This window comes from Zeugodacus cucurbitae, chromosome 2, assembly GCF_028554725.1.
Source record: "Zeugodacus cucurbitae isolate PBARC_wt_2022May chromosome 2, idZeuCucr1.2, whole genome shotgun sequence".
NCBI classification, from domain to species: Eukaryota; Metazoa; Arthropoda; class Insecta; order Diptera; family Tephritidae; genus Zeugodacus; species Zeugodacus cucurbitae.
The window spans coordinates 24,841,504-24,859,555 of NC_071667.1; the positions used below are offsets into that span (position 1 = coordinate 24,841,504).

The following is an 18,052-nucleotide window of genomic DNA, read 5'->3' on the forward strand; positions in this document are numbered from 1 at the left end:
AAGCGGGATTCATTTAAGTGCCTTTCGTTTTAAGTGTCTCAAAGGTCTTGCATGTTAAGAAGGTGCACTTAAGCGGGGATTACTGTACAAGTGGACGACTAAATTTCTTAATTTTCAAATTTACAAGAAATTTTGCAATTGCCCGCAACAATGTGCGAGCAGATCAAAATTCAACAGAAATAGTGTCCCGTACTATTCCTGCAGAAATTCGCAGGAATTGTAGTTCGATCGATCGCTCAGTCTGCCTTTGTTATTTTTAAACTAAATTGTTTAGATCTTTAGTGTCAATTGTAGTTGAAGAACAGTCGAAAAAGGTCAATAAAGAACAGACATTCCTTAAATAAAAAAAATAGTTTAGTGTTGTTATTGTGAAAAAATTAAAGTCGAATAAAAAATTAAAAAAGTGAAGTGTAAAGTAAATTATCAAAGATACATTAATACTATAATAATCAATCAATATAATATTAACGTTAAAAAAGTTTGCAAGTGAAATAAAACAAATAATAATAATAAAGAAGTTATAATAATAAAAAAATAAAGACAAATGAAGGTAACAAAAAAATTTTAGGTAAGAGACATCTGCGTCGTTAAAAGTTTAGAAGTGCTACTTTGCAGGATTTTATCGGAAAGAAGAACTACGTAAGTAATATTTTTTCTTTCGATTTCCTTATTAAAAATACGTTTCAGTAAATTTCGATTTTTTTTTATTTCTACCGTTTCAACCCCTTTACTTTCTTGCAGATCAAATGTATGACTCAAACTGTCCAGTGTTCTGGGGTGGTGAAAAACCTAAAGAATATTATAACGGACGAATTGGCCATGCAGTACAATATTGATGGAGTGTTGGGCAAAAATTCGCTCAAAAGCTTTAAAATTTTTTTCGACGCCCTTATTGGTAAGAACAGGACAAGCTTTTTAATTAAAACAGTTAATAACAAATATATTTTAATTTATTTTAGAGTCCATTCCTACCGGGATAGACGCTGGATCGCCAGAGAATCAACCGCGCCTAGCCCTTCAGCGTAAAAAAAAACACGTAATAAAAAAAATCATTTAGTAAATAAGGAAAAAAATATTTAATAAATAACAATATAATGTAAGATAGTATATATTTTAAAACACGTTAAAACATTATCTTTGTTTAATAAATTATTTTGAACTAATGGTGAAAACAAAACTACTAAGTAAGAAAATAAATAAAAAAATGCATATGTATAATTGAATTTAATAAATCTATTGCTTTGAATTTCATAAAAATTTCTTTAATTTTCGTAAAATTGAACCAGTAGAATCGCTAGCGAGTTTGAATTAATGAAATCGCTAACGATTTTGAGTTAGTCAAACCACTTGTAATTTCGAAGTAATGAAAACGCTAGCGATTCTGTATTAGCGATTCACTAACGATTTTGGAACTAGTCATTTCACCAATGACTGGTAATGCAGCGTCGCACCGCTCGATTACTCTCGTAGGACATTGCAATGTAAAAATCGTTAGTCAAATAACATTGCGAGTAATCGGGATGGAACTGGTTCTAATGATTAGGAATTAGTCATATCGTTAGCTCTTCCCCAATGGTACCGAACTACAGGGTGGTTTAGTGAGACAACAGAGAAGGAGAGAGAAAGAAGAAAGTATTAAAATAGGTCAAATGTTTCAAAATCCAGCTAACTATAAAAATAAAATACAAGGTAATAGTTCAAACAGTGAACGACGTAAACGTAGACGTAGAGAGAGCCGACGCGATCTTTCTTATGAGTTTTCAATGTAAATGAAGAGTCATCACCACTTCTACCGTACATATTTTAGTCATTCGGATTTTTCCCGCAGAGAGCCGGCCGCTTCTCACTCCCGAGTCTCTCACAATGCAGGGCTACCAGTACCGATATTTTGTATTAGTTAAAAAATAAACTTTAAAATATTTAAAATTTTCTGAAACTAACTCAAATTTACAGTCGAAAGATATTATTTTTAAATAATTAGATTATTTTTAATTGTTGGATCTGAGTTTTGATCTTTTATATAATATTATGAAAAAACAAAACTGAAAATCTAAATATGTGAAAAACAATCTAGACAAGTTGAGCTATGGCATCATTCATTTCTCACTTTTCCTTTGCTTCTACGGGCATATCTTTTGACAAATTTTGGTTGCTACGGGTGACAAGTACGAGCGGGCGGATCGTTTTTGACTGTTTCAACTATTATCCAAAAATCTCGCATATGTATTTAAATATGATTCTGGATATGAATCGAATATTCTGCTTCAGTATCATAAAATCTCCTAGATATGGTTTTAATAAATCAGACTTCTAAGTTTTAATGTTTCATAAAATAAAAGATGTTAAATCCGAAAATTCGAACTGATACGTAAAACATTATATTTTTTTTATAAAACTGCAGCGGCATAAGAGTGCTTAAAATCACAAATATTATTGTTTGTAATTGAAAAAGCGAAGCATCAAGCAGAAGTTTGAAACCAAATTTTAAGATTTCATTTTTTATTGTAGAAGAAATATGCTATGCGGTTATCATTGCTTAAGCTATAAGGTTTCTTTCAACTTATTCTTACAGTCTTAACTCCCCTCCGATTCAAAAACGTTCAAAATGGCCACTATTTCTTTACTTGAAGATATGTCAAATCAAAAAAATTCAGCAAAAGCTTGATCTGCTAAGAACACAGCTTTTAAAGCAATTATCAAAAAATAAACTGTAAAATGCCAACCTTACCATATTATACACTCTTTCCTTCCATCAATATATGTACATATATTCCTTGCAATAATTGTAATATCCTTTCTTCGCGAGCAACTTATTATTCTTATTATTAACAAGCTTATCGCCATTCACTTTATTTATTTACTTCGCGTTTCGCAGCAACATATTTCAAAAAATGAGAACTCCATTGAGTGTCGACAACATGAACGAGAGAATGAAGAGGAAGTAGAAGAAGTAGAAGAAGGAAACTAATAAAAAGTAAAGAAATAAAAAAATAAAAAATAATAAAAATAAACTCCATTGAATGCCACAACTCACTCACTCAATAATGCATTATTGAAACTTTCATAGATAATAGCCTACTTTTATGAGCTCATCTATTTGGCGACACAAAGCAGTTTGACAGCTATGAACTCGCTGGCGCACAGCCACGCTAACACAGTGAGCTGCTCGCCAAAATAGTCTGGCTGTATGTCTTCATGTGTGTGTGTGCGTAGCGCCCTACTTAAGCTGCATTTGCTGTGCACATAATGGGTGCTTAAACGGCTACACACCACCATCACCACACCACCACCACGACCAGGGGGTTGCGACCGGCGACGCAAATGGCGTTCGCGTGCACATTACAGCAAAACAGCAACAAAAACAACAAATACTATGGCAGCTAGCAACGACAACAATAACAGCAACAACAACACTAGCGATAACAAGGGCCGCAACATTGCATGCTTGCAACGTCATCAGCCTCGCTTTAATGTGCTTGTTTGCAAGCGTGTTACAGTGTGGGCTGGGAACTACGTGAAAGTTCGCCGATGTTACACGTACACACACACACACACACACACACACAAATGTTTAGTTGAATATGTATTTGTGTTTGTGTTTGGGGCCATCATATGAGCTGTTGACTGCTGGCAAAAATGTATGTGGCGTGAAATTTATTTTTTACTTTATAATTTCGTAATATGTTTTAAGTGTAAAATGTAGCGGTAAAATGACAAACAAAGGCAAGAACAACAATAGCGGCAAAATAAAAAATAATATTGTGCAACATAAAAATTGCAATAAAGCAGTTAACAGGGCAACAATGCGAACGAAAAGTAAGTATAGTGTATAATTTAGTGGAATCAGTAAGATCAGTAAATGGGATCAGTAAACAACTAACAAAAATATAAATAAAACACAGTTGTTTAAAACGAAAAAATTATTGAAAATATAAACAAATTAAATTATATACCGAATTTCGGTACATGTAACGTATTTCGGTACAACAAAATTCAACGTTATGCAATTAATATTTTGTAATAATAATAATAATAATAATAATAATAATGAAAATTATTTTTGTACCGAATTTCGGTACGGTTTGTATTACAAATTTCGAAGTACATAACATCAGCGTTGATCGCAAAAGCATCGTTTCTATATTTCGAGCAAAGATAAAAAAAAAATATTGAAAATAAAACAAACAAATTAACATATATAGCATTTGGGCGTAGCTCGGTGAGTAAGTGTAGTCTGTCAAGTACCGACTAATTGACCCCATTGCTGAACTGGAAAAGAATATTCCGAGTGAACCTAGAAAAAGGTGGCTGACGCAAAGGATTGACAGCCTCACGCAACACCTTAGATATCTATACGGATGGTTCGAAAATGGAGGACGGGGTAAGTGCGGGAATATGCTGTCCGGAGTTAGGTGTAAGGCAGCCTTTCAAATTTCCGAACCACTGCAGTATATTTCAAGTGGAGGTGTTCGCTATTGGAAAAGCCGCGGAGTCAGCCCTCAATGCAGCAGCCGTCTACTCCAAAGTCTATATTTACGCAGACAGTCAAGCAGTAATCAAGGCAACAATCTCGTTTCACATTTCGGCCAAAAGTGTGTTGGATACCAGGGTGGCAGTAGAGGATGTTGCCAGGAACAAGTGTACACATCTCCTACTGGGTGCCAGCTATCATCTGGAAATGTGACCGACATTGGCAAACTCATGCACTGTCTATACTATGATCTGGACAGGGGCAAGGACAAGGAAAATCTTAACACGTTGAAAAAAATACCGGGGTGTAAACCGCTAAAGCCATGTGTAAAGCGGTAGACCAGAAGTACACAAAACTCCTAATGTCACTAGAACGAAAGAAGGACTTGTCCGGCATTGTCAAGGCAACTTGGGGGCCTCTCAATATGAAAATCTGGAAGGGGTATCGATAGTGAAGCCACTTAACCTTTTAATACGCGTCAGGTGCAGACATCCTAAAGGATAACCACGCCTCGTGGACAACGTAGCGGCACTCCATCCAGTATCGCAAAGGACCAAAACAGGTCTATGTGTGGCTTATTGGCCTACCGGTATAACCTAATACAACAAATTTGTACCGCATTTCGGTAATTTTTCTCTTCGTTGCATATTGAACTGAACTTTTTGTTATTAGAAACAATATACATACATATGTAAATATAAAATGCTGTTGATTAAAAGAGTTTCAGTGAAAGTACCGAATTTCGGTACGAATGACTTTATTCATATGCAATCAGAGTGGCCTTCTGTGTTATAAAATAGATCGAATAAATTACTAAAAATTAATACAACTTTTTTGATACCGAATATCGATACATTTCTTACTCACTCATCATGTGTTTAATTTTTTCGGCATTATTGTTGGTACTAGACACTAAATAAATACAAAACAGAGTAGAATAAAAGAATTTTCGAAAACAATCGAAAACAGTGCCGAAATTCGGTACAATTACTACTAGCGATATGCCGTAGTCGGGTTGTATGTATTGTATAAATCAGGCTAAAAGTGTTCAAAATTTATATAAAAATAAAATAACGGTATTTTGAAATAAAATTCGAAATCGCGATTGACCTTGAAAAAATTCACTCAAATTATTTCAAGTTTAATTGCATTTGCTGGATTCGCCGTAAAACGCACATGATCGCTTTAGAGGTAATAAAATAACTGCAACATGCCGCAACAGCATGGAAAATAAATGCCAGCTAACAAAAAAATAAGGACAAAGGACAACAGCAACAACAACAAAAACAAGCTGGCACCATCACAGCTTGCCGGCGTCAAGCGCTACAAAATAACATTTGCACCCGACCAATTCAGCCGACGAATTGCGTCCGACCAAGTTACATAGCCGGCGGCGAGCCGCAATCGCGCCACACACACGTCATACAAATACATATATACTGCCGCACTCGTTGTCCTTTGAATCTGCACATTTGCACGCCAGTTCTGTGGAAACAGTCCATAGTCCGACCCCTGTACGTACCTTCGCCCCTGGTTTGCCGCATTGCGCTCAATTGTTGTTCTAGTTGTTGTTGTTATTGCATTTTTTGGCGCATTTTATGCATATCTACAATTGTTGTTGGGGACGGCGCGGCCATTGCACGCGACTCGCCCATTTGGTGCGATTTTTGATGCTGTTGATGGTTGTTGTTGTTGTTGGCAAATTTCGTTTTTTTCTTCTCACTTTTTGTTGTTTGAGTTTTTGTTGTTGTTTGCTATTGCCGTGGGCATTTCGCTTTTCATATAAAATACAAAATACTCGCGCTTTCACAAACGCCAAGTATTTATTGTTGTTATAATTGTTGCTGTTGTTGTTGTTTTTACTATTTGTTACCGCATTGTGTGCATTGTATTCATTGTGGCGTGGCAGCCACTTTACACAGCGCCGACAGCGTATAAATGCCGACGTCGCCATCACTTGTAAACGCACACACTCTCTCACACACACACATACATTTGCTGAACGCTGCAACACAAAAAGCGGCTAATAGCAATGCAATTCATGCACATGAGCATTGTTGTTGCGCCACTAAATGGCTTCCTCAACGCCTGCTTTATTATATACATATTTTTTATTTCAATTGTTGACTTTAACGGTACTTGGTGTGTGTATGCATGTGTGTTCTATTTAATAAATATTTATTTTATTTCTTTCCTTTTTCATAACAATTGTCGCAGCAAAACTTTAATACTAGTTGTTATTGCTATTTTGATGCCACTCGTTTGAGCAACGGTACATTGCCGCACTTACAACTCATTAAATAATTAGCGCACATTTACCACTTTGGTTGCGGCAACATGTTGCTACGCCACGCCTACGGTAAACACCCGCCGACTTGCAGTGAAGCAGCAGCTGCCGCAAAAGCGCGAAAAACTATAAAATAAAACAACAAAATAAATTAACGAAAATTATTTTGAAGCCTATAAAGTTAACCGGTTTGGTCATGCTGGACGGTTAACGCTGATACAACAACAACAATGGCATATCAGTTGATCACGCTTTCAATGCGTACGTGTGCGCATGCGCAATTAGTTTGGCAAACAGCTTATTGAGCATTGACTTTCGTCGTCTTCAGCAACAAACATGATGAGACTGTGCACAGTGGGCCGAAACAGATCAAAATATTATTATTTTGCATAAGTATCCGTATAAATAATAAACAAGTAAGGAAAGGCTAAGCTCGGGTTCAACCGAACATTTTAGACTCTCGCAATTTCTTGGTATAGTTTTATTAAGATAGCGCAGAATTTTACACATAAAGTCCAATAGAATAACGAAAATCATATATTCATGTATACATAGTATATGAGGGCTGAGGTAATTCATGAACCGATTTCACTCATTTTTACCACCAAGGTATGCTATATCCAAGACTATATGCGCACTTAATTTTGCTAAGATATCTCAAATATTAAACGCTTAATAAGGTATAAAGAAGTTTATAAAGTTTTTTTTTTTTTGAAAAACCTAATTATAGGTATAGGGAAGTTGTGATCCGATTTTAACCATAGGTACAGAGGCACACTATTAGAAGAAAAATATCCACCTCTGAATTAAATTAAAATAATTGAGAGATGTACCGAAACTTTTGGTGAAAAATAACCCTTAGGCATTGAGTTTTTCAGTTTCGACAAATTTTCCACAAGTGATGCACACCTCAAATATAGTACTTGTATTCAGTTTAATTCCTCAAAATTGAGTTAGATGGGAAGTAGTCGTGGTTGTGAACCAATTTTTCAAGCATCCAATCCGAGTCGTCAGGGTTTCAAGTAAATATTCCTATTAGTAGTTCCTGAGATATGTTTTCTGACCCATAAGTGGGTGACGACAAACCCATTTTCCATTTTGATAATCTGTAAAATTTAGTGTTTCTGATGTTTTTCGTTAGTGAATTAAAGCACTTTTAGTAATATTCAACATAACCTTTGTATGGAAGGTGGGAGATTTCACCTATTTTTTAGTGTGTAATGGGGTGCGTAAGGTAAAGGTAAGGTAAAGGAATTGGCTGCAGAAAGTTTGGTTTCTATATCTTTAGAGGTTTGCGAGATATATACAAAAAACTACTTTGGGCGGGGCCACACCCACTTTCCGAAAAAAATTACATTCAAATGTGCCCCGTCCTAGTGCGATCCTTTGTATTAAATTTACTTGTATAACTTTATTTATGGGTTAGTTACGACACTTTATGAGTTTTAGATTTTCGCCATTTTGCGGGCGTGGCAATGGCGATTTCGCCCATTTTCAATAACAACTCTCCCACAGTCCCAAGGAACATGTGTATCAAGTTTCGTCAATATATCTGCATTTTTACTCAAGTTTTCCATTACACGGACGGACGGACAGACAGACATCCTGATTTTAGCTCGTCGCGTCATCTTGATCACTTTGGTATATATAGCTCTATAGCTAACTATTTTAGTTTTATGTGTTACAAACAACCGCTATGGTCCAGCAACTTTTTTGTGAGAGTATAAAAAGATAGCAATGTTTTTCAAACCATTTACTAATTGTATGAATGAGTATTGAAAATGAAGTAAATCCTATTATGGATTACAAAAGGAATGTATACTTAGTACAAACCACTGACGTGTTTCAAATTAAAATGATTTGAAGACTTGGGTTTATCTGGATATCCAAAGTAATCAGAATATTCCCAACTGTGTTTAAGAATGGTGTAATATCATAACTTAAATCACGAAAGTTCCAATGTGGGATCATCATCTTTCAGTTAAAATGTCAGACTAACGACTTATCTTGGACTATAAGTTCCGGGACTTTTCTTTCTTTAAAGAATTTTTTAGCAAATACTTAGAGACAAATTAACGAGGTAGAGTAAGACAGCTGTCACAATGCCTTTGTGTTTTTGGATCCTCAACCTGACAAGCCACAAAAACGGCGTTCCACTTCACACAGTCGGCCTTCGCGATATATCATATATGTATCACATAGGGTATTGTTAAATGATTTTAAGCTCAATTTTAATTAGTTCGCTACGAAATCGTATCAATAGTCTGTGGTGTTTTCTTTTTTTTTGCTTTATGCGTCACTTTGTCATACAACCGGCCGCAGAGCTGTGGCAAGCACGTAAAAACGATCTGCACAGCGCTGACACCACCGCCAACAAAAGTAAACAGGCAAAAAACTGCAACACTCGACACAATTGCAAATATACATTTGTATATCGAGTGTTTGTGTGTGCGTGAGTGTGAATATATATAAAAGCGCACACAATAGCTGCGCAATAACAAATATTGTAGAAATAATTACATAAAGTACGGCTAATTACACTTGATTGTTCACACGTCATTAACATGGCAAACAGTGGCTTACATGACCCTTACGCACAAGCCGACGCTCCGTTGAGTATAATAAATATGGCCAACATAAACTCATACGCAGCCATACATATGTGTATATGATAGTGTGAAGTGCAGCACATTGATGAGCAGGTGTTAATATGAGTATGTATATATGTATGTATTCAATCGCTGGCTTGTGCTGCCAAACTCCAAATGCTCGTTCGTGAACTCTGAACGCCACCGCCATGGCCAGTAAGCAACCGTGAAATGCAGAAAACATTTTTCGTTAAATGAAAAATGCCATTTCAATGCTGATGCTATTGAAGTTGTAGAATTGAAGACTACGCAAAAATAATATAAATATTATTAAATATTGTTATCAAATGTAAACCCGCAAACAATGCAATCTGTTGTCTGTTATTGCGTTGATAAAGACCGAGTACAATGGTTACACGATAAGCTCTTTGAAGCATACAATAATAGCCTCTGATTGGCAATCAATGTCAAGGCCATTTAAGGTAATTCGAGCTTAAAATAGGACAAAGACACTTCCGATACATTTAACATACGAAAAAATTTAAATTTCTTTGTCCTAACTTCGGAAACTAGCCCTATTGCCGAACATTCTTAATATTCAAATTTGACAAAGTCTAAAATTACAGTTTAAAATATTTTATTAGTGCCATGAAGACCCTGGTTTATAATTGCTATCATCCCATTCGTTCCTGCATATTTCCGGATTTCAAAAACTACGCCTTTGTAGATGGCTCAAAAATCATGATAAATTGGTAAAGCCCAGACTTAATATCTGGCAGGGGCTTGGGTTGAGATGGTAACCTTTGATCAGATTTATTTATAAATATTATATTATTTGATATATATATATTTTTTTTTTGCAACTTTGCTTCCGACGTTTTAAATTTGAAATTTAAAGTTTTTTTTTTGTAACAACCGAAACAATTGGATTTTGGCAACGACAAAAAAAAAGCTCGCAACGTTGCAAACGACCACAACACGTGCGGGATGGGATAGATACCGAGAGCTGAAGAGGGAAGCGGGCCTTTATGCCGCGATGTCTGAATTTGGTATCCCCGCAAAACTAATACGGCTGTGTAAGTTGACGTTGAGCAACACCAAAAGCTCCGTCATAATTGGGAAGGACCTCTCCGAGCCGTTCGATACCAAACGAGGTTTCAGACAAGGTGACTCACTATCGTGCGACTTCTTTAACTTGATGTTGGAAAAAATAATACGAGATGCAGAGCTAAATAGAGAAGGTAAAATCTTCAACAAGAGTGTACAGCTCCTGGCGTACGCCGATGATATTGATATCATCGGAAGCAACAACCGCGCCGTTTTTTCTGCTTTTTCACGCTTGGATAAGGAGGCGAAGCGAATGGGTCTGGAGTTGAATGAGGACAAGACGAAATATCTCCTGTCATCAAGCAAACAGTCGGCGCATTCGCGTCTTGTCTCACACGTTACTGTTGAGAGTCATAACTTCGAAGTCGTAGATAATTTCGTATACTTGGGAACCAGTATCAACAACACCAACATTGTCAGCCTCGAAATCCTGCGCAGAATCACTCTTGCCAACAGGTGCTACTTTGGACTAAGTAGGCAATTGAACAGTAAAGTCCTCTCTCCACGAACCAAAATCAAACTCTACAAGTCGATTATCATTCCCGTCCTGCTTTATGATGCAGAAGCTTGGACGATGACACGACACTAGGAGTTTTCGAGAGGAAAATTTTGCGCAAGATTTATGGTCCTCAGAACATTGGCAACGGTGAATACCGCAGACGATTGAACGATAGCTGTACGAGTTATACGACGACATTGACACTATCGTGCGACTTCTTTAACTTGATGTTGGAAAAAATAATACGAGATGCAGAGCTAAATAGAGAAGGTAAAATCTTCAACAAGAGTGTACAGCTCCTGGCGTACGCCGATGATATTGATATCATCGGAAGCAACAACCGCGCCGTTTTTTCTGCTTTTTCACGCTTGGATAAGGAGGCGAAGCGAATGGGTCTGGAGTTGAATGAGGACAAGACGAAATATCTCCTGTCATCAAGCAAACAGTCGGCGCATTCGCGTCTTGTCTCACACGTTACTGTTGAGAGTCATAACTTCGAAGTCGTAGATAATTTCGTATACTTGGGAACCAGTATCAACAACACCAACATTGTCAGCCTCGAAATCCTGCGCAGAATCACGCTTGCCAACAGGTGCTACTTTGGACTAAGTAGGCAATTGAACAGTAAAGTCCTCTCTCCACGAACCAAAATCAAACTCTACAAGTCGATTATCATTCCCGTCCTGCTTTATGATGCAGAAGCTTGGACGATGACACGACACTAGGAGTTTTCGAGAGGAAAATTTTGCGCAAGATTTATGGTCCTCAGAACATTGGCAACGGTGAATACCGCAGACGATTGAACGATAGCTGTACGAGTTATACGACGACATTGACATAGTTCAGCGAATAAAAAGACAGCGGCTACGCTGGCTAGGTCATGTTGTCCGAATGGACGAAAACACTCCAGCCCTGAAAGTGTTCGATGCAGTACCCGCCGGAGGAAGCCGAGGAAGGGGAAGGCCTCCACTCCGTTGGAGGGACCAGGTGGAGAGCGACCTGGTTACACTTGGGATCTCCAACTGGCGCCGAACTGCGAAGGAAAGAGAGGAGTGGCGCGCTCTCATCGATTCGGCTATAACCGGCTAAACGGTTGAACGCCAATCACATACATATAACTCTGATTGGAGCAAGTAATGGTTAAGTTTGTGGTTTTCAAACCGTTATCCGATTTATCGAGAATTTCATTTACATAAGGGCAGCCCTAATATCAACATGGGTACGTAATTAGCCGTTTATCTGAATGTATTATGTTATATATTGTTAGTTCAATGCTAGATACTTAGTTATCTTAAGTACTTACATATATTTTAATGGCTCGTTTCGACACTGTAAGAAAAAAGAGAAAAAAATATTGTCAATAAAAACTCAAAATATCATACAAAAATAATGAAATATTATTTTAACAGAATTGCATTTGAAGCGCCTCCACAAGTATTGTCTTCGTTCGCCGCTTGTCTTGTCTTGTCAAACTGGCTTCGAACAATTTCATTTCAGAAATTGCTTCTATGGCCTGACATTGATATCGAACGAAAGAGCTTTGCAAAAGCGTTCAAAGCCTTAACCTCACATTGGATATAATTTCCACAGACTCAAAGCATTCGTTCGCACCGATTTCGGTTAAGCGAACTGATATTATTTACACTGCTCCGCAAGGTAAATGACAAGGTTGAATAATTGAAGTGCACAAAGAGACACGCAGAAGAAGTGAAGAATGTCGATATGTAGAACACATTGTTGTAGAAGACATATGCCGACATTTATTACAATTGACAATTAAACGTTAAATAAATACTTGCTGAGAGTGGTTATTAAAGTTATTTTCGGTTTAATTCAAGGTTTACCATAAATGGATGGAAACTAAAAAAAATTCATTATATAATAAGTAAAGAAGGCTTTGTGCTTTTTGTATTATAATTCATTATTATTATTATTATTATTTAATTCAATGACTTTTTACGCTTCCCCTTTCTTATCTCAAGATCTTAGCATTAACTATAATTTCGCTTTCAGAAACAGATAATAATTGTAATAAAGTTGACCATTTTGAAAAAGATATACAAATTGCTTTAAAGAAGCACAGATCTGATTGCTTTCTTCTCTCAGCAGAGTTTATTATAAATCTTCTGTTATATAATATTCTCAGTAAGTATGGACTTGTAAGAAATCTATTGAATAAAACTCTGTCTGATTATGTATGGAACTCGATTTCTTTTACCACGGGCACGTGGTTGAGATAACACGTTCACCAAACTTGATTTTCAATAAATCGATTGTGGTTTTTCGGGCCAAAAATATTATGTTACCATTGAGCGGTAGCGATTCCCATTGAGAGAAACGTTCAGGTCTTGATCATCACCGAAGAAGTACGGTGTTCTTAAAGTTGAAGCCACTGACTCCGAATTTCGGTAGTAAATTTTAACAATTTCGAATCGTTGTTGGATCGTATATCTGCCAATGATGAAATGGAAAACCTTACTGAAGAGAAATATCAAAAAATCGGCTACTTTAGAAAGGTGCCTATTTTGTCTGTATATACTAGTATATAAAAGGCCTCAAGGGTTTTAACGACAAGTTTGAAAACTGACTAAATTAGAAAAAGCTTTATGAGAGATCATTAGTGCTGAACACAGGGGTTGAAATTACCAGCTGCCAGAATAAAAGGAAAAGTTCACTAAGTAGTCAGTAATTGCTTGTAGTGAACTTCTGTAATACGCCACAGGTCCTTTATTTGAACTACTAAAGTTTAGTCACCGACAAGAAATTACCGGAATAGAAGTCTGAGACGAATTTCCAAGCACGAGCTAAGTGCAGACATTTATCCTCCTCATGAACCTTAACATCAAAATAATAAAAAAAGGCTAAAAGTATTCAAGAAGAAATCAAAGTATCAAAAACAAAGTATTTTTATCATCGCTTAACCTGAAGGACTTTATTCATAGCATACTTTTAGGGTTGGGAAAAACCCCAATCCGAAAAAATATTGGCAAATAGTTTATTTGTCATCGAAATGAGGGTGCGCAGATTCGCATAATTTTACGCAATGTTATTGATAGGTATATATACATACATATCTACACACACATATACACATACAAACAGGCATACATACCCACATACAAATCCATATATGTTCCCTAAGGCAAGTGCTCAGCCACTCATTGTACGTGTGTTATGTCCAACTAAACGATTTTCGCCGCATTTATTATTAACCTCACTTGCACTATATATGTATGTTAGCTATATATGTATGTATTTACCACTACTATATCACACATACACACAGCCACACATATATATATTATGCACCATACTTTCTGATTCATTCCAGTTGATCGCCTACCATTCATGCATTACCGTTATCGCAATTGCTCTTACAATTGACATTGCGATTGCCTTTGCCATACGAGTTCGTCGTTGTTGTTGTTGTCATGGTTGGTTGTGATGTTATGAGCAACAACGGCGTTAAACTGCCTAAAGCAGAGCAACAAAATAATAACCACGCCGACGTGCACACAGCATAAAAATAGTGTCATTTAACGCTATGCCACGAATGTCAATTGCCACTTCACCGCCGTTCAACCCACCGTATCGGGTCTATCGGGTCTACTGTGGCGCTGCGTCGGCGTCACTAATATTGTATTACAACTAAAGCTATTATAATTTTATTTTTACTGTCATGCAATCAAGCGACAGCTGCAACAACAACAACAACCACAACTACTACTTCGACTACAACAAAACTAAGTAGCAATAAAAGCCATAACAAGAGCAGCAGCAACAACAGCAACCACACTACATAACTATGCACAATTTGCCCGAATAGTCGTCAATGCGTCAACCGATGTGGAATACATCAAAAATCGTTTGTATGTGTGTGTGCCTGTGTGCTGCTGAGCCCAGTAAACATAAGTAGAGGTTTTTATATGAATTTTGATTTATTTTATATGCGTAAGATAAATGGTTATTCAATTGACTTCATAAAAGTGTTATTGTTTTAGGCATATTGCCGCTAACGGTTGTTTGTATAGTCATAAGGATACAGAGTTCATTATAGTCAAAAGAAGCATAAAATACATTTAATAATAATAATAAAATAAATGTGGGAAAAAATTATAAAATTTTATGAAGACATTTTCATTAGAACACAAGTGGTTGGATTTGAACATTGCAGACATCAGTACTCAACATTTTCTATCATATAACGTATAATACCGTCCAAAGTCCAAAGTCCAAAAATATAGTTACTAAATTTTAAAGTGATCTATTTACTTAGAGCGCCAATATTTGGTGCTGATTTTTATGCTATTGAGAGACATACTATGTAAGAAAGAGTGACAGGATTGATTTTTACATTCCGAAATATATTTAAGTAAGGAAGGTGTTCGGATGTAACCGAAGATTTTATACTTTCGCAATTTATTTATTTAATTTCATTAATATAATACACAACCTATTGACCTTACCTATATATTCGCCATATTTGTGGTATAAAGTGCACTAAAAGTTTAAAAACCCTAATATAATAGCTAGGGGAAGTTATGGCCCGATTTCACTCATTTTTGGCACAGAGACATATTGATACAAGAAAAATATTCCTTCTGAATTTCTTCAAAATATCTGATATATTTTTATAAAATATCATTGGGATGTCAGGTAAATATTATGAACTGAATTTCATTAAGTTTCATCAAAATAGCTAAATTTATACTCAAGTTACAGCACGGACGAACGGACAGACAAACGGACGGACAGATATCCGGATTTAAAATCTACTCGTCACCCTGATAATATATATATATAGTATAACCCCATATCTAACTATTTTAGTTCTAAGTGACACAAATAACCATTATATGAACAAAACCATTATATGAACAAACTCTCTTTGCAACTTTGTTGCGAGTGTAAAAAATGTTTAGAAGAAATATCTCGCCATATTTGATCAGCCCTATCTATACTAAGGATGAAACTTCTTGAATGTCATAGCTTCAATCATCTGTGACAATTGGCTGGAGTGACAAAAGACCGGTGTTTCTGTTAACTCGTTCTGGTCGTACAGGAAAACTATTTCCCTAAAAAAAACAATTTACTAAAATAATTAAATGATAATTACTCTCCATAGCAATAACTTTTGGAATGGTTAAGATTTTATGCAAGAACAATAAAAAAACTCTATTTTGAAATTCGTACGGTCGAGAACTGTTACCATGACAACATTCATTTAAAATGGGGATTGTTTTTACTGCTGCAACAACACCAAAAACAGTGTTCAGAACTTCAAAAATGTATCTTTAGGCCAGAAATAATTTGTAAAATCTGCGAGGAGTAATTGGTAAATGGAACGGTTCGCTTTGGCGTAAACGGCTCAGGCACACAGTCTTCTAAGCTAATTTCCGTCCGTATTACCATGAAAAACTTAAATGGAATAGCTCAAGAACTAGAGATTTGTCTAAGAGAACCTTCAGCATGACTTGCTGCATTGATGCAAGAGATGTGACTGTCGTTTATCAACCGGTTATATCCAACGATTTCCATACGACCAATGATTCACAAATCCGTATACCGCACATCAACACTGCTGTTACTGGGCTAATTATGAAGAGCCTGCTGGGCACAGCGCTGGCCAATCAATGGTTTTGGTATATTTGATATGCGGACAGTTGTTGGTCACTTATGGTCACTTCGCTGCTGATATACATATGTATGTATATAATATTGATTTACGCATTTCCAAGCGACACAAACACACATGCGCGCACATTTAAAAGCTTTTACAAGCGACAATGCAACACAAAGGTGGGTGTTTGTATGCAGGTGTGTTTATTGTAAGTGTTGATAAGCTATTTGCTTGGCTGCGGGCCTTTACAAATTCTAAATAATAAAATCAACTCAACGACAACAACAACAACAATAAATAAGCATGCTATTTTAAGCTAATACAAATACGCTTAAAGGCAGTTGCAGGCCATTACATATATACAATATACTCATACAACAATAACCAATTTAACAAATACAAACGCATGTGTCACACAAATAAACAAGCAACACACATGAATTTGCACTAACACACATTAACGCATTATCGCTGGCATGCTTCTAGGCGTAGACACCGGTGCTACTTGATCGGCTGTCATAAACAAACAAATAAACTTATCAGCGTTACCAGCTAATATAATCACATGCATACTAAGAAATATAGCTAATTTGTGTGCAATGATACACCTAAATATCTGAATATACATATATGAGTGCGTGAGTGTGACTGTCTATACACATAGGTATGTAAGTATTCAATTATAGGTTTGTAAGCAGGCGCATACCCAACCGTAAATGTGGCAAATATTATTTGAAGGGCCAAACAATTAATAGTTTTGAGATTATTTATATATGGCTTATAAGTCTTAACTTATGGCTTATAAGTATATATTAAATATTTTTAACGGGTGTTTCGTTTGGAGCGTGAAAGATTGCTTAACAAACAATTTTAAAAAAAGAAAGTTTGGCGCTTATGAAACTTGCTAAAGTCAAAATCAGTTTTTAAGTAATAAGAAAAAAATAATTCGAAAATAGATAAAGGGTGGTCATTTGGAACACTAGTTTTAGATAAAATAAATAAAGACAAGTGTTAGGTTAAAGTATGTTAGACTATAATAAATGTAAAGCACTTTTCACTAAAAATTTAAATTTTTATATGGTGTGTCTTTCAGAGTGCAGGGTTTAACCTAAAATTGATTCAAAAAATAAGAATTTAAGTTTTTTAAAAATCTTACTAAGGAGAAAAACCAGTTTTGCAGTTGTTTAAATATTTATAATAATTCACAAATCTATACAGGGTGTTTCATTATGAAGTTAAAATAAAAAAATATGTGAGTTACACCTAGACAATTTACAAATTTCTTATAGTACTACATAATTTACAGTTTACATAATATTTAAATATAACTGCAATTTTTTCATACAGGGTGAGTCGTTTGAATTTCGAGCTTTTGCTTAATACAAAATCTGAAATACAGATTTTGGCACCTTAGGCACATATTTTATTATGTAGTAAATTACATTACCGTTAACTCAAAATTTCTTACTTGGACTGCTCA

General features: G+C 35.9%; 2 protein-coding genes across 4 annotated transcripts in view; both read right to left on the reverse strand.

Annotated features, from left to right (window-relative positions):
- LOC105217799 (lachesin) overlaps nucleotides 1–18,052 on the reverse strand; it is a 329,292-nt gene that overhangs the window by 253,396 nt on the left and 57,844 nt on the right. For 2 of the 3 annotated variants that reach the window (XM_054225243.1, XM_054225236.1), the window contains exon 2: nucleotides 12,256–12,281. The exons of the other annotated variant lie outside the window; for it this stretch is intronic. The gene's annotated coding sequence lies outside the window, so the exon portion shown is untranslated. The remainder of the gene's footprint in view (nucleotides 1–12,255; nucleotides 12,282–18,052) is intronic. 3 annotated transcript variants of the gene reach the window in all.
- LOC105213186 (fatty acyl-CoA reductase wat) overlaps nucleotides 1–18,052 on the reverse strand; it is a 113,204-nt gene that overhangs the window by 37,812 nt on the left and 57,340 nt on the right. The window contains exon 2 of the mRNA XM_029040908.2: nucleotides 12,256–12,281. Within this exon, the coding sequence (XP_028896741.1) occupies nucleotides 12,256–12,281 (26 nt within the window). The remainder of the gene's footprint in view (nucleotides 1–12,255; nucleotides 12,282–18,052) is intronic.